The sequence below is a fragment of the Acipenser ruthenus genome, chromosome 18 (assembly GCF_902713425.1).
Source record: "Acipenser ruthenus chromosome 18, fAciRut3.2 maternal haplotype, whole genome shotgun sequence".
In the NCBI taxonomy this organism is placed as follows: domain Eukaryota; kingdom Metazoa; phylum Chordata; class Actinopteri; order Acipenseriformes; family Acipenseridae; genus Acipenser; species Acipenser ruthenus.
The window spans coordinates 14,921,629-14,942,355 of NC_081206.1; the positions used below are offsets into that span (position 1 = coordinate 14,921,629).

Below are 20,727 nucleotides of genomic sequence, written 5' to 3' on the forward strand. Positions count from 1 at the left end.
ACACAGGGGCGGGGCACTTTGCCACAAGTCCATATTTGTGAACGCTTGTCGATTGATGGATCGCAGTTCATTTACACTCTGTAGAGTAGGAGTTTATATGCCCGGTTTTAATCATGTTCTTCATTGTTAGTGATTTAGGAGCTACTTGTATCTGTTCTCCTGTTTATTTTCGTCCTGTCTCTGGTGTCAGTAGAACAGTCTCTTTGGAGCATGCTATTCAGTGACCGAGCATCACACTTAATTGGTTATTACTGGGGGACGCATGTTGTGTCTGGCTTATCCGAATGTACAATATAATGGTGTTGATGTTAGTGAGGGGCTGATGTATCTGCACCTGTATTAGTGAGGGGCTGCTGTATCAGCACCTGCATTGTGTTATTTATATGATGTTTATTGTATCCATGGCTGGGGTTACATACAGTATCTACTAATACAATAGCAATTCTGAAAGAAAAGAAAACCCTCCTGATCTGGTGAGAGAATTGAAAGGGCAATTTCGAATGTAAGATGGCATGGAGAATTATATTTGGTGCACTGCTGTATTCTCTCAGTAAAGTTCCATTGCAGTGATCGTTTTCACATATCAGATTATGCATTGGCTAACAGATTATCCATTTGACTTTGTGTTTACAAACCATTCGATCTGAATGAACTCTGAATGACATACCCCATGGCTCATGATTTTCCCTTGCTGGTACATTGCTGTTGCTTTGTGGTTTGATTTCCCCTTGCTGGTACATTGCTGTTGCTTTGTGGTTTGATTTTCCCTTGCTGGTACGTTGCTGTTGCTTTGTGGTCTGATTTCCTCTTGCTGGTACGTTGCTGTTGCTTTGTGGTCTGATTTTCCCTTGCTGGTACATTGCTGTTGCTTTGTGGTCTGATTTCCCCTTGCTGGTACATTGCTGTTTCTTTGTGGTTTGGTTTTCCCTTGCTGGTACATTGCTGTTGCTTTGTGGTTTGGTTTTCCCTTGCTGGTACATTGCTGTTGCTTTGTGGTTTGATTTCCCCTTGCTGGTACATTGCTGTTGCTTTGTGGTTTGGTTTTCCCTTGCTGGTACATTGCTGTTGCTTTGTGGTTTGGTTTTCCCTTGCTGGTACATTGCTGTTGCTTTGTGGTTTGGTTTTCCCTTGCTGGTACATTGCTGTTTCTTTGTGGTTTGGTTTTCCCTTGCTGGTACATTGCTGTTTCTTTGTGGTTTGGTTTTCCCTTGCTGGTACATTGCTGTTTCTTTGTGGTTTGGTTTCCCCTTGCTGGTACATTGCTGTTGCTTTGTGGTCTGATTTCCCCTTGCTGGTACATTGCTGTTGCTTTGTGGTTTGATTTTCCCTTGCTGGTACGTTGTTGTTGCTTTGTGGTTTGGTTTTCCCTTGCTGGTACATTGTTGTTGCTTTGTGGTCTGATTTCCCCTTGCTGGTACATTGCTGTTGCTTTGTGGTTTGATTTCCCCTTGCTGGTACATTGCTGTTGCTTTGTGGTTTGGTTTTCCCTTGCTGGTACATTGCTGTTTCTTTGTGGTTTGGTTTTCCCTTGCTGGTACATTGCTGTTTCTTTGTGGTTTGGTTTTCCCTTGCTGGTACATTGCTGTTGCTTTGTGGTTTGGTTTTCCCTTGCTGGTACATTGCTGTTGCTTTGTGGTTTGATTTTCCCTTGCTGGTACATTGCTGTTGCTTTGTGGTTTGATTTCCCCTTGCTGGTACGTTGCTGTTTCTTTGTGGTTTGATTTCCCCTTGCTGGTACATTGCTATTTTGTTGCTGGAGCTCTGGTCCTAACCCTGTCTCTCTCTCCCCCTCAGGAGGTGCGTTCTCCAGCCCCAGCGAGCCCGGACAGAGCATGTCGCACTTCCACCTACGGCTGCTGCTATGACGGGGTTATCCTGGCGACTGGGCCCAATGGAGAGGGCTGCCACAGCCGGCCACATTACCGTAAGTGAATCCACAGGGGAGGCACAGACACAGAGGAGGCACAGTCACAGAGGAGGCACAGTCACAGAGGAGGCACAGTCACAGAGCAGGCACAGTCACAGAGGAGGCACAGTCACAGAGGAGGCACAGTCACAGAGGAGGCACAGTCACAGAGGAGGCACAGTCACAGAGCAGGCACAGTCACAGAGCAGGCACAGTCACAGAGGAGGCACAGACACAGAGGAGGTACAGATACAGAGGAGGCACAGACACAGACAAGAGGATTGCCAGCCTACGCTTATTGTACCAGAATCCAGGCTAACAGATTATGGACAAACTGTTTAACTATAGGTACAAGATTTTCTTCATTTTCTCTCCAGACATACTGCTGTCCATTTTGAGGGAAAAGTTATATTTTAGTCTCATTGGACCACAGAATTTTATGAATTTTATTTTAAATGGTTTGCAGCGAGGTCTACATGCTTACACTCTTCTGTGTTCAGATCCTTTGTAATTTTAGTTTGGAAGTCCATTTCTTTCAAGCATTTCACTTGAATTAGTTCTGTGGTGCTTCTTGTTTTATAGCTCTGATTGTGGATTGTGGTATTCCATATTTCTTTGATACTGTTCTGCAGCCATTTCCTTTGTTGTAGTTTGCTGAGTGCTTTTCTCAAATGTGAATCCAACTCCTTTGTCTTGACCATCATCTGCTGTGCTGCCAAAATGTTCTTCAACAGATGTTGGAAATAATGACCTATTTTTCTGGCTATTGACTTTATAATGCAGCTTAGTTACTGTGTAATGGTTTTCAATCAATGAATATATTTTTTAATTAGTTCTGTTAAGTTTTTATAAACTTTTAATGTAAAGGTGCCATGAACACATATTTGAAATTGCTTAAGTGTTGTTTTTTTTTATAAATATTGTTTTTAAGCTACCAGAAATTGTGTATTTTGGTCTTTCTCATCTTAATTAGTGGCTAATGTTCACTAAATGCTTGTATTTAACATGTGTTCTTGAATGATCTTACATTAAGTGGAGGTTGCCAATACATTTGTCTGCGACTGTACAGGAGCAGGAATATCACAAAGGCAACTACAGTGGCATTTAGAAAGGATGGGAAAGGAACATATTGCACACTGTTCTGGAATATGAGGTGCAGAAATACTAAAATAAACTTGTCACATTCTTTGGACACGGATGTTTTTAGAGTTGGACACATTTCAGAATAAGAACATGTTAACCCAGCGGCACTATTGCACCTATTCCCTCAGCTTCCCTTACCTCTTTCTACAGAACCACTGCCCTTCAACACCAAACAGCAACACTGGTCACAGGAACAAATTCAGTTAGCCAATGTGTCCACAAAATCAATCAACACTGGTTTATCAGACAACTCATTTTAGTGTTACCAAGGTGAACTTTTCTACAATAACTATTGAACACTCAATAGTGCTAAATTTAGAGAAAAAAAAAGTATTTATCAGTGCCTTTTAGTAGTATTTAATTTAGTATTTGTAAGGCGAGCATTTGTAATGACATCTAACTGTATTCTGATCACGCCTCATTTAAACCCTTTAAGAAACGTGCCAGTGTGCTGCACGCAATGTGAAGCTGACAGGTGCGTAACTCTTTGTTTCTGTTGCAGCTCACCCCGTGGCATGTCTGCTCCCCTATGCTACCGGACCCTGCTCTGAATGGGCTGGCCGCTGGTACTTTGTCCCGTCCAGCGGGGCATGTTCCCAGTTCTGGTACGGGGGCTGTCACGGCAACCGCAACAGCTTCCTGTCGGAGCAGGAGTGCCTGAATGAGTGCAAGGGGCAGGCCGACGTGCAACCTGTGAGTGGGGGGGGCCAGGACGTCCAGCCACAGACCCTCCAGCTGGAGAAGGAAGACCCCAGGGGAGACAGGAGACCACACAGCCCGGGGAAAGAGATCTTGAGGGGGGATAACTGGAGGAAGCCCCTGGCAGAGACCCACTCCAGCACAGGCAGCCAGTCACAGTCCCAGTCTGTGCAAAAAGTGTTCTCCATCTATCATGGGACCAGCCCTCGCCTGACCATTGAGAAGAGACCAAGTGGCCACACGCCACCCTCGCCCGCTGGGGAAATAAGTTCTCATGGAGGGAAGGCTTCCAGCAGCAGGAGCCCATTCCACAGTGGCCAGGCCCAGCGGGTGGAAGTGAGTGAGCGGGGGGGTTACGACCGGCACGCACAGGCGAGGGCGCACTTTGTGAAGGGGCAACACCGGAGCATACACGGAGGAGGGCCAACGCTGCACACCACCTACCCTGGGAAACGGGACCAGGGGCCAGGGAAATTCATCAACTCGAGGTGGACCTCACAGGGTCAGGGCGGGGTCAAGAATCATGAGCATTCAGACAGGGGCGATCATGTCGACACAGGGAGCCCCCAGCTCCCCCCTGAAGCAGCAGAGACCCCCAAGCCAGCACCAGCCAACAAGGAAGAGGGCAGGGAGGGCGGGGACTCTGCTGGACGGGACGCTCCAGGACCAGTCTTCCAGTCCCCAGACGGCTTGGTCTCTGAGCAGAGCTCCAGACTGGCAGCGCAGTCCAGCCAGCACAGCTCCCAAAGGTGAGGGCAGGTTCGATAAGATCATATAGGGAAACACTCAAGAATGCAACAGCAACACCACACGGGTGAATGGACTGCAGTGACTCCTCGAAGAAAATGTAACTTGAGGCAAAACCACTCACACTGTTGATGTTTTCTTAACAAGTCAGTTATTATGCTTTTTTGAGTAAATGTGTAAGATTACAGCCAAGACAGCATGATTTAATAGAGCATAGGTATAAGAATAAAAGCCCCATGTATCCTGAACTGAAAAAAGATACAATCTTCAGACAGATGTCACTGTATTTCAAATACAATCCTGTCCTAATATGCTTAGGGTACTATTTAAACAAATGGAAATGTGCTATGACTTCATAGAGCCAGCTTTATATATGTACATGTATTTATGAGAAGACTCATACCACATTGGTCTTATAGCAAACCGTCCTGTTTAGGTAGGGCTGTAAGAGGGTTATAAATTAGACAAACCCTTCCAATGAGCAAACTTCTTTTTTCTACTATGCTGTGATCACAAATAGCCCTTTTCTCCTGGGCATGCTGTGTTTGGGAGTTGGATGACTGAACTGAAGCCTTCCCTCCCCCCCAGGTTGAGTATTGATAAGTCAGGACCCTCAACAGTGGAAGGACGGCCCGGGCAGACAGTGAGACTGCCCTGCAAGGTGCCCCCCTCTCCCGGCGTCACAGTGGAGTGGAGGAGAGATGGGCGCCCCCTGAGCTCCCCCAGGTAAGGAGTCCAGCTCACCTGTAATACAGGGTTACAGGACAGTGAACGTCTGTGTACGTGGGTAATATCGGCACGAGCAGGAGTGAACACTTTCATATTTAACTACTGTGTTTAGCTGCTGCATGGGAGGAAAACAGGATTGCAGATTTGTTTGCTTGTTATCCGCCATTACTGTTTTCTTAGAAAGCAATTGTAGCCCCGCCCCCATTGCATGCTGTCTCCATGGTAACAACATGCCAGGGGCCCATTTCACAAAAGTCCTGCGATTGCGAGGAGGTTGCGTGGACGCAGAGGTCGGTGCTGCGTGCGTTTCATAAAGCTCTTCTCAAGTGCCGTTGCTTGTGCTCACTCTTTTGTGATCTGCGATGAGTGAAATCACGAACTCGGTAATCCATTTTAAGGCACAGTGACCGATTTAGGTACATACACAATGGCACAAAGGAAAAAAATGATACAATTATTGAAATGGCTGGTCGACACAAATCCCTTCTATTTGGCAAGTTTTCTGCAAGTTTTGTCACAAAGAAAAAAAAGTTGCAGATGATCACTGATGCAGTAAACACTGTTGGGGAGGAGCAAAGAACAGTAGCCGAAATAATAAATAAATGGATAGAATCTCTAATGAGCAGAACGAAATTAAAAGAAGGAAAAAGAAGAGAAATAAAAAAGCTTTAAAGTTGATTGAGGAAAACCAAAATCCCTCCCTGCTGACAGAGATGTGGCGCTGTGAAAAGTGACAGGCTGTACTGTGAAGTTCTATACATACATAAGGAAAGCCCTTCTTCAGCTATGTAGAAAAAAAATCAACGCTGTGCAGCAGACGTATTTAAAGAAAAAGTGCACTGATCTGTGTTTACTTTTCTTTCTACACAGTTGAAAATGGGCTTTTGGATGAAATGTATATGGCGAAGTCAGCACATTCGCTACCTTGACACTTTTATTAGTCTTTATGGGCATGCCTGGTAATCAAGCTGTGTTTAGCCTCACTATTTAAACGTGTCGGGCAGGTAATAACATGGAGGTGGCTGCTGCTACAAAGCTTTGTTACTGCTGGGGTGAAGTGTAGCTGAGACGAGTTGAGGAAAGTGCTTTTTGTTTCTGTGATTTGGGGATCTGGCAGGGTTTCTTTTATATTTTATCTGTGAGAAGGAGGCGCTTGTCACTATTTTTGTCACTTGAGTTTGGTCCATTTTATTTGTTTGTATCACATTTGTGTGTTATTTAGCTTATTTACTGTACACATTTAATTCTGTTTGTATTATTATTACTATCTACGTAATAATTGCTATACGGCATTATCACCAGTTAAAAGCAAGGTAATCTGACCAATAATGCTGTTATCATAGTGATTAAATCGGTACTTTTGGTATATGAAGGTATTTAATAAAATAAACCGTGTTTGTTTTTACAACTTGTCCTTGCCTCAGTTTCTGTTGTTTTTCACCCACATAACTTTGGGTCACACATCATTAAATACATAATTTTATTTTGTAATTACTTAAACCTTTTGTATATATCCAAAAAAAAAAGTATCCTGTGTCGGGGGAGTTATAAGATACAGAGACAAGTTCATGTTGTCATCAGAATGTTTTACCTGAGAAATCTGTTCAATAAAGCGTACAGTTCCACAGCAAGCTAGTAGTAGCGCCATGGAATGTCCTAAAACAGGATATGCGATGAAAATTGCGACTTGCGGATGCTGTCTGGCTCTCGCAGTTTTCTGGTGAAAATCTGCAATGTCGCAGCCCTACGAAGGTTTTATGAAACTCAGTGTTTTATTTGCGAGGTGCTTGTGATTGCGATCGTCGCAAGTCGCTTTTGTGAAACGGGCCCCAGTACCGGATGTGAAAGGATGCCTACAAGGCATGGCACAGCATGGGATTTAAACCATGTCCTGGGGACAGTGTCACGGTGAGTGAAGGGTGTGGGCGCCATGCCACTACGCTGTCTGTGATGTGATGTGGAATACAGAAGGCGAAATGTGTGCTCTGATTGGCTTAACGATCCTGAGCAGTCTAGAATATAATTTGATCAGAGGCCAGCTGGATAAGTGAGAGCCTTCGCAACCCCCCTAGGAGATGTATTAGACCAGGCTGCTGTTGACTAGAAATAACTGAGCTCCACTCCAGAATTACATTAACATTAACACGACTCTTCCCCAAAGCTGGGTGGCTGTGTAAATGTTCTTGTCAGGCAGCACTAAGATTAACCCAATTAAAGTCTCTCTCATCAGGGTACAACCAGTGATGAAAACATCAGTGGCTTGGTGTTGCATTTGCTCTCTCAAAAAAATTCATGTGATTAATGTCCCTTTGGCCTTTTTGAGTTTACCAGTTTTTAGGCCTGTTTTATTTGTTTATATTTTTGTTGGATTGAAGCTGGTATGGGGTAATGAAACTCGTGAGATTTCTCCAGGGCTGACCCCCTGGAGTGCCCCCTTGTGGTCCGGCTGACTCACTGCTGCTGTATGGTCTCTGCACTGGCAGGCACTTGCAGCAGCCCGATGGCTCAATGCTGATTGGTCCGCTGAGCGCCCGGGACTCCGGCTGGTTGATGTGTGTGGCTTCGAACAGCAGGGAGCGAGACCACCGCTACATCCTCCTCACTGTGGCAGGTAATCCGTCTGCAGGAGCGTTCTTCAATAGGGCTACACACTCTGTCAGGCACTGAGACACACTTCCAAGAGACTGGGCTATTGATTTATTTATTGATGTATAGGGTGTGTGTCTATTTCAGCAGGGTTTGATTCCTGCTTTTAATCCTAAAGGTTTTGGCTGGGCCCTGTAGCCAGACCAATGAAGACTTTTTCCAGATCATTACTGCTTGGCTTATGGCTGGTTATGGTGACAGTTTCTTATAGTTTGATCTAGTAGCCTATTAACCGCAATGAGAGAGTAGACGTCACAGGACCTGGCTGCTGTGTTAGGAAGTGTGTTTGTGATTTCAGAGGATGCTCGCTCCCCCGTGCCCCCCCAGGAGGACCATTCCATTCAGCAAGGGGGTGGGGGCTTCGTCTCGGGGCATCCCATCGAAACGGGACCCCAGAGCACCCCATCCCAGACCCTGCACCCTGTACCACGGCCTGCACACCACAGCACACACAGGTACAATCTGTATGCTGCCCTGTTACTAAAGCATTCACATTGCTGGGGGTTCAGGGACTTTAACATCATGTAGTGAGTGTACTGTGCAAGCCAATTTATTTTATATTCGGTATTTCTTCAGTCTTTTCCATACATAAAATGAGTTCAATACATGAACGAAACGAACACCGTGAATGTGCACTGGGTGTTGACCCACCACAGAGCGATGCTTGAAGAAATGTTGCGGAACTCCAGCTGGCAATGTGTCTGTATTAGATTTGCTTGTGGAACTCCAGCTGGCAATGTGTCTGTATTAGATTTGCTTTACTTTCTGTAGTTCTGATGGGTTTTACAGTGTTCAGATTTTGCTTTTCTGGAAATGCAGCCTTCTGCTTGGCTAGTGTGAGTAATAGCATGTTAATAAGAACCCATCATGGAGAGTGCCTCTGTGCTTTGTACAAGCATACAGACTGCTGCAAGACAGGAGCAGCATGTCTCAATGACACCTAAAACAGGCCAGTCCAGTCTCTCATACAACCCTGTCCTCATGTATTTATTCAGTTCCGCAGCCCTGGATGTTATAAAGTTATTCAATACCCTGGAAATCCTGGGTTTAAACGCCTGCTCTCTCTCTCTCAACAGCACTAACATGTTCAGTTACACCTTGCACAATAGCAAATCAGAACCCTGCTCTACTGCACACATGCTGTGTATGAATCACGTTAGTGTGGACTGGGCTTTAAACTGCGTCATGGTTGAAGCTAACAAAAGAATTCCAGGAGTCTTACCTTACATATTATTTATTTCTTAGCAGACGCCCTTATCCAGGGCGACTTACAGTTGTTATAAGATATCACATTATTTTTACATACAATTACCCATTTATACAGTTGGGTTTTTACTGGAGCAATCTAGGTTAAGTACCTTGCTCAAGGGGACAGCAGCAGTGTCCCCCACCTGGGATTGAACCCTCGACTCTCCGGTCAAGAGTCCAGAGCCCTAACCACTACTCCACACTGCTGCCCTCATAACTAGGGCTCAAGTGTTCTGTTTTGCAGCAAAGTTCTTTCTCAAGGATTTAAGGAATGACTGTCACAGCTGTTGTATAATCGCAATATGGCATTGCAGGGTGTGTCGTTGTGGGATATTGCCAAGTCCATTACATTAAACAAATGGAGTGTGAATTGAAAAACAACTGACAAAAACAGGGTGTAAAGAGAACTGTGACATCACATATCCCACAAGCCTCACCATTGTATAACACTTTAGCACTGGGGACATGAAGCAGTGTGTTCACAGTGAAAGAGAATGACTGAACTGAAGCCTTTCCTCCCTCCAAGGTTGAGTATTGATAAGTCAGGACCCTCAACAGTGGAAGGACGACCTGGGCAGACAGTGAGACTGCCTTGCAAGGTGCTCCCCTCTCCCGGCGTCACAGTGGAGTGGAGGAGAGACGGGCGCCCCCTGAGCTCCCCCAGGTAAGGAGTCCAGAGGAGGGGCTGCAGCGGCTGCAGAGGGATGAAGTACAGCTTGAGATGCGGGTGCCACTGCCTTTAAAATCCCATTCAGTGTATAGTGAATACAGCATTCTGTTTCGCTGATGTTTCAGAACAAACCATTAGTTAGTTCTGATGCAGACCTGTCCATCTATTGCAAGTGGTTCTTCACCTGCGTGAATGGGTTCAAAGTTATAAGGAACAATACTTAACTCCAATATATAGACTTTTTTATTTTAAATAAGACTGGGACAGATGCGTAGCGTCAGTGTCTGCGATCTATATGCCAGGTTTCTGTCATTCATTTCTCTAGCAGAGACTGAGGGTTGTTTATTTTGTGATGTAGATTAGTGCACTGGGAGCATAGGGGACCACCTGCACTGCTTTTATGGTGCACAAATTCAACAAGTCAGGAATAAGCGGAAAGTTGTAGCTTAACCTTGTGCCTCTGGGCCGAGGACTGCCTAAGATGTGTCAAAGTGCAGAGGACCCAACCAGCAGGCAGAGGGAACGAGGAATTGAGAGCTGAGCGGTGGCGGAAGTGTGCGGATACCACTAGAAACATGTGACCTGAAGGAGTAAAGTACTGTTAATAAGTGAAAGAGGGAGGGCGTATTTGTTGCCCCATTCTGTCTGAACCTCAGAAAACTTTTAATCCGACGGAAGGTAGTGTGTTCTCTGTGTGTGGAGCTCTCTCTCTCTCTCTCTGTGTGTGCAGACACACCCAGCAGGCAGATGGCTCCTTAATCATCAGTGAGCTGAGCAGCGAGGACCCTGGCCATTACACCTGCATCGCCTCCAACGCGAGGGAGAGGGACCACCGGCAACTCCAACTCAAAGTGCAGGGTGAGGAGCGAGCACGCAGCGGCCTCCCTGCTGCAACACAACCCCTCACACAGCAACAGCTAATAAAAGAACATTTACAAATCAAGTGCAATCTCTATGCCATGCTCTTTCTGTGGTATTCCAAATCCTGCAATGACATGACACTCTACAGTTTGGATAAACGAACATCACAGCAGACTATAGTGGCAGCACCCTGTTGCAGATCCCAATGACTGCTTTAGTTGAAGTCAGATTCAGAGCTGAAGCAGCACTAAACGGACTATTGAAGAAAACAGGTCTCTAAAACAAGCAGAGACCATCTATACAGCTATGGCCAAAAGTTTTGCATCATCTAGAATATTAGGATTGAGAAATACAAAAATTAAAAATAAAACTATATGAACATCTTTTATTTAAAATCATGAAATCAAAGAAACTACAAAATAATATAGCAAAAAAGTCTACCGGAAGCCTTAATGGTAGTACAGAATTTCATGTTAGATTTCAAAACGTAATTCAGTATGTAAAGTAACATTATTCAGCTTTATGAAGCAAAATTAGTTATTTATTATTATTATTTATTTCTTACCAGACGCCCTTATCCAGGGCGACTTACAATTGTTACAAGATATCACATTATTTTTACATACAATTACCCATTTATACAGTTGGGTTTTTACTGGAGCAATCTAGGTAAAGTACCTTGCTCAAGGGTACAGCAGCAGTGTCCCCCACCTGGGATTGAACCCATGACCCTCCGGTCAAGAGTCAAGAGTCCAGAGCCCTAATTCTATAGGGTGATGCAAATCTTTTGGCCATAGCTGTAGCTGAGTCTTATCATCTTGTTCATTTTATGCAGCAGTAATATATTTGGCATGTAAATATCCAATACATTTAAAAAACAAACAAACAAAAAAAAAACATTTAACATACTGTAGGGGGCATGTGGGACCCCAGGCCAAAACTTGCAAAGTAAACTTTTGTTCTCCATTTCAGGGGAGCTGAAAATCACCACAGCCCCGAACAACGTGCAGGTCTCGGAGGGAAGCAGCACCCAGCTGCCCTGCATCGTGACAGGCAGCAACGTGAACGTGCGCTGGTCTAGGTGAGAGGGCAGCACCTCTGATCCGGGGAGGGGGAGGGGGAGGGGGAGGGGGAGGGGGAGGGGGAGGGACACACAGCTGGGTTAGAGCGCTGGTTCAGAGAGAGGAGAGGGGGGGCACAGCTGGGTTAGAGCGCTGGTCCAGAGAGAGGAGAGGGGGGCACAGCTGGGTTAGAGCGCTGGTCCAGAGAGAGGAGAGGGGGGGCACAGCTGGGTTAGAGCGCTGGTCCAGAGAGAGGAGAGGGGGGCACAGCTGGGTTAGAGCGCTGGTTCAGAGAGAGGAGAGGGGGGGCACAGCTGGGTTAGAGCGCTGGTCCAGAGAGAGGAGAGGGGGGGGCACAGCTGGGTTAGAGCGCTGGTCCAGAGAGAGGAGAGGGGGGGCACAGCTGGGTTAGGGCGCTGGTCCAGAGAGAGGAGAGGGGGGCACAGCTGGGTTAGAGCGCTGGTCCAGAGAGAGGAGAGGGGGGGCACAGCTGGGTTAGAGCGCTGGTCCAGAGAGAGGAGAGGGGGGCACAGCTGGGTTAGAGCGCTGGTCCGGGTGAGAGGGCAGCGCCTCTGATCCGGGCACAGCTGGGTTAGAGCAGAAAGGGAGAGGGACTTTCACTCAATTTCTTTGCTCCTGTTCTTTAGCTACAACCAATAGGCCTGCCTCCCAGTCTATACAGCGGGCTATGGCTGGTTTTGCCGACCCAGATTATAACTAGTCTTGCCTTAGGAAAGGTAATGCAAGATTAGTGCCAGTTTGCCATTTTTTTGCCGTTACATCAGCATTGTTTGTATTTTTTATATTTTAAAGACAGGGGTGTTAGTGTTGTCCTCCAAATACTACCCCGAACATCAATACTGACCAGTTGCAGTCATAATTTACCAAAGCATTTTACACAGGGCTGTAGTTTCACCCCTTTCCTCCGCTCCCACAGAAACGGGGTCCCGGTGCGGTCGGACGGGCGTCACGTTCTCGTCTCGCAGGACGGCAGCCTGATCCTGAACAACGTGCAGCGCGTGGACGAGGGCTCCTACACCTGCAACGCATACACGGGCTCCCACTCCGTCAGTGCCAGCGCGGAGGTCAGGGTCATCAAGAACACCGCGCAGGGTCAGTGAGTCAAACTACACTACAGCAGTCTATTTAGAACAGAGAAGGCAGTATTGTGGATTTTATAGAGACAGCGCCCAAAGCTAATTTAGATGTATGGAAGACACCTTTGTCAAACTATCAATGCCCAGGCAAAAATAATCACAGCACGATACCTCACATACTACCTCACTTGGAAGAAACAAAAACAAACAAACCTGAAAATGTAATTTTGTCTTTGTATTTCCAGCCCCGCCATCCAGATCCAGCAGTGCAGAGTGCATCGACCAGCCTGAGCTTGCTAACTGTGACCTGATCGTGTACGCCAAGCTGTGCAGCAACGAGTACTACTCCAGCTTCTGCTGCGCCAGCTGCTCCAGACACACCGAGCAGGGTTAGAGACACTCGCCCGGGGGCCGAGCACAGGGAGGGAGGGGCAGCGGTGAGCACCAGCATCTGAGGAATCCCATCCCAAGCAGGGCAGCACAGGCTTTTCATACCGACTAATCCACAAGGATCCAGCCCTTCACACTTACAGAACAGGGTGCAATTTAGCAACTTTAAGAGCAGACAAACAAAAGCAGAAAAACAAGAAAAACAAAATTCAATCCTACAGCTAAACAATTCAATAAATAATTTTGTTCCATACTACTTTAAGTAATGTGTCGTGTTAGTGTTCAAATGGTATTTCAGAAGATAGGCAGACTCATAAAACAGGTTGCAACAGATCCTGCTTACCTATTAGAGTGATTAGAATATTAAATAGACAACGATCACACATCAAAATACTGTACTGATTTAGCAATGCAAGTTACAAATAAAATGTAGTAGTATTCAGCCATTGATCAAAACTAGAGAAACATAATGTGTGTCCTTTGTATGCAAGTCTGAAGGCTATTTTCTGCTCAACACTAGCTGGAAAGATTTAATAAAATATACATTGTCAGATTCCCTTGAAATAATAATTTAATTCAATTCCCCCAAACTTATCCATGTTGTTGGCTTACTTATGTCTTACTAAACCACAACATGATACCACTATATCCAATCCACTACATTAAGCAGTTTCTCTGTGCAGAGGAAAACCTCACCTAGTATCAGATACTAACTGCATAATGCTTTAAAACTCCCAACCACCAGCACACAGGCAGTGATTATGGAGGAGGGCGGCACAAGGTGATAGAGCAACATGTGGATGAGCGGTGACTGGAAATCCTGCCCCCTCGCCACAGCTTCAACCTCCCTGAAGGGCACTTTCTGTCTCATTTTTAATTTTAAAACATTTAAACCCAACTGGGCAAAATCTGGCACTGGGCTTTCCTGGGGGGAAAAAATGATAAATTGAAGATGTACACTGTTGTAAATGATCATTTGAACTTTAAAGAAACAAAGGCATCTCTAAAGATTGACATGCTATTTTTTAAAAGACAAGCCCCAGGTAAAGGAATATTTAGAATAAGTTTTTTTGTATATAATGCAATATTTTAGGTACTTTTTTAATAAACTGTACAAATGGCAAGTCTAATGTAGTTAAACTCTGCAGCAGTTCCATCTTGTAATTTTCTATAAAAGCACATCTCCAGGTATAAGGTTGGCTTGGGCAGTCTCATGCCTGCAATACTAGGTTTAAATAAGGAAATAAATGTTAATGTCCATTTAACAGAGCACATGAAGTGTTGTCTTTCTTATTAGTCTAGGGTGAGGATTGGGGGGTGGGGGGTGCAGGAAGGGATCATATACATGCTTGATCCATTGCTTCTGAGTGTTGGGCATAGTGATGCAGGACTCTTGGCTCCAGATTTAAAGCTCAGCGGGAAACAATTTATCCAAATTTACCTGGGGTGCCAAAAGGTCCTTTCTGCTAAAGGGCTTTATCCTTTAGTCCAGTGGCCTCCCTGAACTGCTCCAGGACAGTTGGAAACTACAGTAAGTGGAGTTAGACTTGTTAGTCATGTTGTTGAGGCAGAATCACTTGGATCCTTTTAAGACACAAATTCTGAGGTCAATCAGCTACTAGGAGCCAGACTACATTAAATGTGCAGAATGGCCTCCTTTCATTCGAAAATTAGTTCTTATATCATCTTGAAAATGCACATTTTGAAGTTAGATTATGATCACAGTCTCATAAAATCTGAACCACCAACCAAAAGTCACCACAAATAACCAACAGAGAGACCCTAAGGAATTCAATCCCATCAGTTGCATTTTCAGAAATAAAATCCATCTCTGCACACAATAATAAAAACCCAGACTGCAGAGGTTTGTTTCTGCCACCATCTTTTATTCAATCTGTTGAAAAAAAAGTTGAAGGATTCAGATTACAGTAATTGTAAGGCTTATATTGAAGAGAAAGGGAGGGGTGTGCATGTGTCGCAGAGCCCTTACTTTAAAGTTATTTTAAATGCATTTCATATTTTATAAACCAAATGGATTAAAGTGAATGGAGGTTTCAGAAGACTCTGGGGCTTGTAGCTGCAGATAATTCTGTACCCATTTTTACAGTTACTATTGAATTTGTTTATTTGCAACTTCTTTGTATACATCCTTTTGTAGGAAAAAAAAACAAAACAAAAATGTACACAGATAGTATTCAATTTGACAATAGTGTTAAAAGCCATAAAAAGCCATTAAGACTACACCAAATAGACTCTGGGGCAAAGGAAATAGTAAAAAGAACAAAGTGAAAATAAAAGACAATGCTGCTTCTGGATTCAATCCATTGTGACAATACTGCTCTCCGAGTAAATACATAGGTGCTAGAGTTACTGGTCATGATTGTTGCTGCAATTTAAAGCTACTTACACTACATGGTGTCCAATCAGGGGACAACAACAAAAATACCCTCCCTCCCATTTACAATAGAATCAGTGATAAATCAATCTCTCTATATACACATTTCACATCGCTAGTCCTCACCTTTGGCAAGATCACTTACAACTCGTCTCTGTTTAACTCCACAACTATTTAAAATATACTAAATGCATAAAAATAAAGATTTTGGCATTCTCTCCCATATTTTTTTTTTTTTAAACCTCTAAACATAGCATGGAAGCTCAAGTGTCCTGTTCAGTGCTGCGGCCTCTTAGATATGGGGGCTTTAGTATCCCACCTCTGCCTGCAGGGGGCTCTGTAACTAACAAGAAAGGACTGGAGAGGTGATCATACCATTTTCAGGGCACTCATGGGTCCTTTTAAAAACACCACCAACCCCACCCTAGGATCAGTTTCACGATCCCCGTGTCGCTGCGACACATCCACAAGTGTCTAGTCGGAAAAAGGTTTCGGATGCTGCTTTTGGGAATTCAAAAAAAGAAAACAAAACGAAAGCAAGCAGCTCTTCATTCCCGTTTTCCACCTTCAGTAGATACAGTATTTAGATTTTATTATATATTTTTTTAAATGACTGTCCAGTTTACAAGTTCACTCTGCAGCAGAGGGCATCCTACCCCGTGCCTGCTTTTTAAAGTTCGATCTCAAAGGTTTTCTGTAGGTCAGTGGAGAAGGGGTTTGTGCCTGGACCTGCTCTCCAGTGCCACCCACTGGGCCTCGAAGGGGTCGATGGGCTGAGCAGAGGAGGGCTGGCTCCAGCTTTCAGCTCCGTTGAAAGCAACGGTTCCATTGGGCTGCGGTGGCGGTTGCAGCTGTTGCTGAGCTGGTTTGTAGAAGGGGCTTGTGTTGGATTGCACCTCGTACTGGGGGAACGAATTCTGTCTGGGGAAGTTAGCTGGAGAGGGCTGCGAGATCACCTGGGGGTGTGTGGCAGTGCCAAAGACATTTGCCACCATCTGGGAGGGGGTGATGCCCACCACAGGGACGCTGGGCTGCCCGTACGGGATCCCATTCGCCAGAGAATAGCCCTGGGGAGGAGGGAGGAAGGCAGGCTGCTGTCTCGGGGGGATCATAGGCACAGCTGCTGGCGGTGGACCCATGAAAGTGTTGATAGGAAAGGGCTGTGCTGGCAGAGGCATGGCCATACCAACAGGAGGCACGCCTGGCTGCTGTTGGGCTCGGACCGTCTTGGATACCTCTTCAAGCCAGCGGTCTGCCTCTGAGGGGGTCCTCCTGTGAGTCAGCTGTTTTCCGCCTAGAAGCGAGAAAGGTGCACATCAAAAGCAAAAATCATACATGTCCAGACACATGTGCACAGGCTTATCTGACTTCCTAGAGCTGTGCCGCAGTGCACACTGGCAGGTATACAGCAGTGTGAGTGCACCAAATCCAAAACAGCATGCATTGTTAGTTAACCTTCACCCATGCCATGACTAGGGGTTTAATATTTTCTTAAAACACAACTTGCCTTAATAAACCTTCTCCCCCTGAGCTCCAAGGGTTGTGAGGCAGAATATCTAACTGAGCACAGCATCTTTCTCCCCTCTCCCCTCCCCAAGGAGCTCACCTGGGTTAGCAGTGGCACTGGGTCCTTGAGCCCAGGGGTTTGTGTCACGGGCAGGCAGTGGTGGTGGTGCTGCTGCCGCCACCACAGCGGCAGTGCTGACTGGGTTAGCAACAGGCAGGGGGAAGGCAGAGGCAGCACCATTAACTAGAGCAGCAAACAGGAAGGGGTTAATCCAGCACAGGCAAGAACCCCAAAACACCCCCCCCCTCCCGCACATGCAAAAAAAATAAAATAAACCTGGCAGGCAAACATCCACGCCTTGAATCGCAGCTGTGCCTCGGGAAAAGCTTCAATTAGTGGCTGTTTAGTGCAGAGATATTGCTCCTTCTACCTGGTTAATGGTATTAGTGTTAATACAAGACTAATGCGAAGGTGTAATGAAGGAGGAGCAGGCTGTACCTTGAGCAGCGGGAGACTGTGGAGAGGAGGCAGGCTTGGACATGGGCGCTGATGAGAAGGGGTCCTCAGGGTGGGCACTGAAGGCAGTGGTGATCTGGGAGCACAGGGAGCTGATACTGTCGGCTTCCCCCTCAACCTCGGGGACTGCCAGGGAGAGAGTCAGGGTGGAGGGTGAGAAAGTAGAAGACGATGGATGGATGGATGGGTGGGTTGGGGTGAAGAGGGTGGGTGGGGATGTTGAGGGTGGGTGGGTGGATGTGGGTGGGCTGAGGGTGATGGGGATGGATTAGTGGGGTGAGGAGAGTAGGTCGGTTGGGGTGAGGAGGAGGATGGGTGGGTGGGGATGATGAGGATGGATGGGTGGGGTGGGGGTGATGAGGATGGATGGGTGGGGTAGTGTTGGAGTGTTAGGGATGGATGGGTGGGGTGGGGGTTGATGAGGATGGATAGATGGATGGGTGTGGTTGGGATGATGAGGATGGATGGGTGTGGGGTGGTGTTGGAGTGGTAAGGATGGATGGGTGGGGTGGGGGTGATGAGGATGGATAGGTGGGGTGGGGTGGGGGTGATGAGGATGGATGGGTGGGGGGTGGCGTGGTGATGAGGATGAGGACGCATGGAGGACAATGAATCTCATGAATCTATAAAGAACAACTCATTTACTGAATAGAAAACCATTTTAAAAGACACAAAGTATATGTATAATTAGGATTTTCTTATGTGTCAAACGGTATGCATATGTTTGCAGTATGCATGTACAGTTTTGCAAATGTATGCATGGTGCATCAAAAAAGTATTCAAAACCACCCCTGCTGGTTTTGGTGAGGCTTGGGGGTGTGACATTGTTTTATCCCACTACTCTGCTTCCTTAACAAATATCCTTGAATAAAAAAAACAACATCCCTCAAGCAAATAAATAAAATGTTTATAATAGAGCAGTTGTCTTGAAATTAGCAGTGCTACCACAAAAAGGAATGTGGAATAACATTTAATTGTATTTATCATCTATCTAATCTATCTATCTATAGAGATATAGATATCAAGACAGTAAGTACAGTGGCACCTGCTTATTTACTATGCTGAATTATAGGGTGGGTTATGTGTTCTTCATTTCACCCCATGAATTGAATTTCTGAACTAGTGACTGATGCACCTTTTTTGGCAGTCATCACTGCAGAAATCTTTGTATGGACATGACAAAAGGGGATCTTTTACATAAACATCAAATGATGCTGGTAAGTGTTTCACAATCCCATCACCTTTCAAGGGATCAGCTTATCAGGAGGCATGCAGAATACATATTAAATATACAGCATCCACTGAACCGAAACTTGCATGTATATTGCTGTTGGTGCAAATAAAGAGGCAAGACCATGGATTTTGAAACCTTGGTAATCCCAATGCCTTACCAGAGTTCGTGATGGGAAAGTCTGACTTGCGCTGCACAGTGGAGGGCAGCTCGTTCATGCGCAGGGAGAGCTGTCGTTTGAAGGGGGAGGTGTTCTGGCCGAGGGCGGGGAAGCCTCTGAAGGAGCCCTGGCGAGCGAGGGCCTCCATTGGGGCGTGGCGCCGAGGGATGGCGTGGGGGTTGTTGTCCTGGGGGCCAGCGGCTGGGGGGGACGAGGAGGGAGAGGGATGGGTGGGAGTTGGAGCCGTTGGGTTCACCACAGCAGCAGCAGTAGTTGTGTTTGTACTTGGGGGAGCGGGGGTCTTTACATCCGCTTCAGCTGTGGACAACACACATGTAAGCATCAACAAATGTGTCTCAAATGTAAACCTAATTTCCCTGTATTTCTATTGTATGTAGTGAGGTTAACAAGAAGTGGGCCTATAAAATCACTGGGATAATATAGAGTTAAAAAAAAACACTTCTTTAGATTCACCTCCATTTAGACCCCACTGTCTGAAACACACAATTACAGTTACGTTAAGATAAGAAACAGCTCTGGCTTGAAATTTTAACATTCGATAATTTGCTAATTTGGTTCACTCAGTTAGGTTGCGTTGACAGTACAATTGGACGAGTCATATTGTTCCTGTACAAAAGCCTTTTGCTAATTCACTATCTCATGTGTTTTTGATGTGCATGCAGAGCACTGTATTTCAGGAATGAAAAGCATGTGCTCTCCATCACCCAGACAGATACCTTTCTTGGCATCCTGAATCTGCCTCATGATCTCCTCCCGCTCAGCCTGCTCCGTTGCCGTGGTGACCCTGAAGGAGCCCTCGCGGGTGAAGGTGGTTCTGTTGGCGTCAAAGGTAGCCGTCACCCCGCACTCCTTCTCTCTCTTCTGCTTTTTCTCCAGGCAGGCGGCAAAGGCACAGCCCACCGCATGGCTCAGACGCTCCCCCTGGGAACAGGCACTGAAGCTTAGATCATGCAGCATAATGTGAATGCTGCTTGCAAATGCTGCAGTACATGCATGAGGAATGAGCGTGTGTAACTGTTGGGAAAGGTCAGAAACTCACAGAGTCCTTGACAGCCATGAAACAGTGACAGATCCAGCGGCGCGTGGTGCCATCCCTGCAGATGTATGAGAAGGCCCGGTCGAAGTTCCGGTCTGGGGCACAGAAAGACACCTTCTCTATCGTCTGGTCCAAAATCAGGTCCTGTGAAAAAGAGAAAAAATAAAAAACACAATCATTATCATTAAAATTAAAAAAAGAGTAGGCAAAGACTGCTTGCGAATCAGTAATTTGCACACGTGTTCACCAAGCACATCCCATCAGCTCTACCAAATTCCACTGTGACAAACTTACTTGCAACAGGTAGAAGTAACTTTTTTATGATACAGGGATGCTGCCATTGATATGAACTGTATGAAATGGATTGGACAGTTCATTGTACTGAAGGTGCAGCATATCTGTGGTGTTTCTATTCGTGAACCACCCCTGTATGTCTCTTGTTTATACCAATCTATGTCACTCAGCCACAGTCTCTAGGCAAAGTCATTCAGTTAACCTCTAACCTAGTTATTGGGAACCTTTATTTAAAAGTATATATAATGACAATGAGCTGGTTTATAACATTTCCATAAAACATACAGCATGCTAGGCAACACTGCTGTTGGAAATACAGGACTTACTTTGTCTCTGTATATACCTCATAACTATCCAAATGGGACCACCA

The 20,727-nt window shown here is 45.7% G+C and overlaps 2 protein-coding genes across 7 annotated transcripts in view; one reads left to right on the forward strand and one right to left on the reverse strand.

The window, feature by feature from the left end:
* Positions 1–14,467, forward strand: part of LOC117423706 (papilin-like) — a 79,775-nt gene extending 65,308 nt beyond the window's left edge. For 4 of the 5 annotated variants that reach the window (XM_058991259.1, XM_058991261.1, XM_058991262.1 and 1 more), the window contains 10 exons: positions 1,795–1,924; positions 3,552–4,497; positions 5,084–5,221; positions 7,708–7,835; positions 8,169–8,325; positions 9,645–9,782; positions 10,519–10,646; positions 11,622–11,730; positions 12,648–12,823; positions 13,053–14,467. In XM_058991259.1, the coding sequence (XP_058847242.1) occupies positions 1,795–1,924; positions 3,552–4,497; positions 5,084–5,221; positions 7,708–7,835; positions 8,169–8,325; positions 9,645–9,782; positions 10,519–10,646; positions 11,622–11,730; positions 12,648–12,823; positions 13,053–13,201 (2,199 nt within the window). In that variant the 3' untranslated portion in view covers positions 13,202–14,467. The remainder of the gene's footprint in view (positions 1–1,794; positions 1,925–3,551; positions 4,498–5,083; positions 5,222–7,707; positions 7,836–8,168; positions 8,326–9,644; positions 9,783–10,518; positions 10,647–11,621; positions 11,731–12,647; positions 12,824–13,052) is intronic. The other variant, XM_058991263.1, reaches the window with a different exon arrangement.
* Positions 14,468–15,062: 595 nt separating this feature from the next.
* The window catches only part of LOC131696477 (protein numb homolog), a 33,469-nt gene continuing 27,804 nt past the window's right edge, over positions 15,063–20,727 (reverse strand). For both annotated transcript variants that reach the window (XM_058991264.1, XM_058991265.1), the window contains 6 exons: positions 20,067–20,207; positions 19,744–19,948; positions 19,007–19,324; positions 17,598–17,741; positions 17,199–17,342; positions 15,063–16,886 (listed from right to left, as the gene is read on the reverse strand). In XM_058991264.1, coding sequence (XP_058847247.1) covers positions 16,294–16,886; positions 17,199–17,342; positions 17,598–17,741; positions 19,007–19,324; positions 19,744–19,948; positions 20,067–20,207 — 1,545 coding nt within the window. In that variant the 3' untranslated portion in view covers positions 15,063–16,293. The remainder of the gene's footprint in view (positions 16,887–17,198; positions 17,343–17,597; positions 17,742–19,006; positions 19,325–19,743; positions 19,949–20,066; positions 20,208–20,727) is intronic.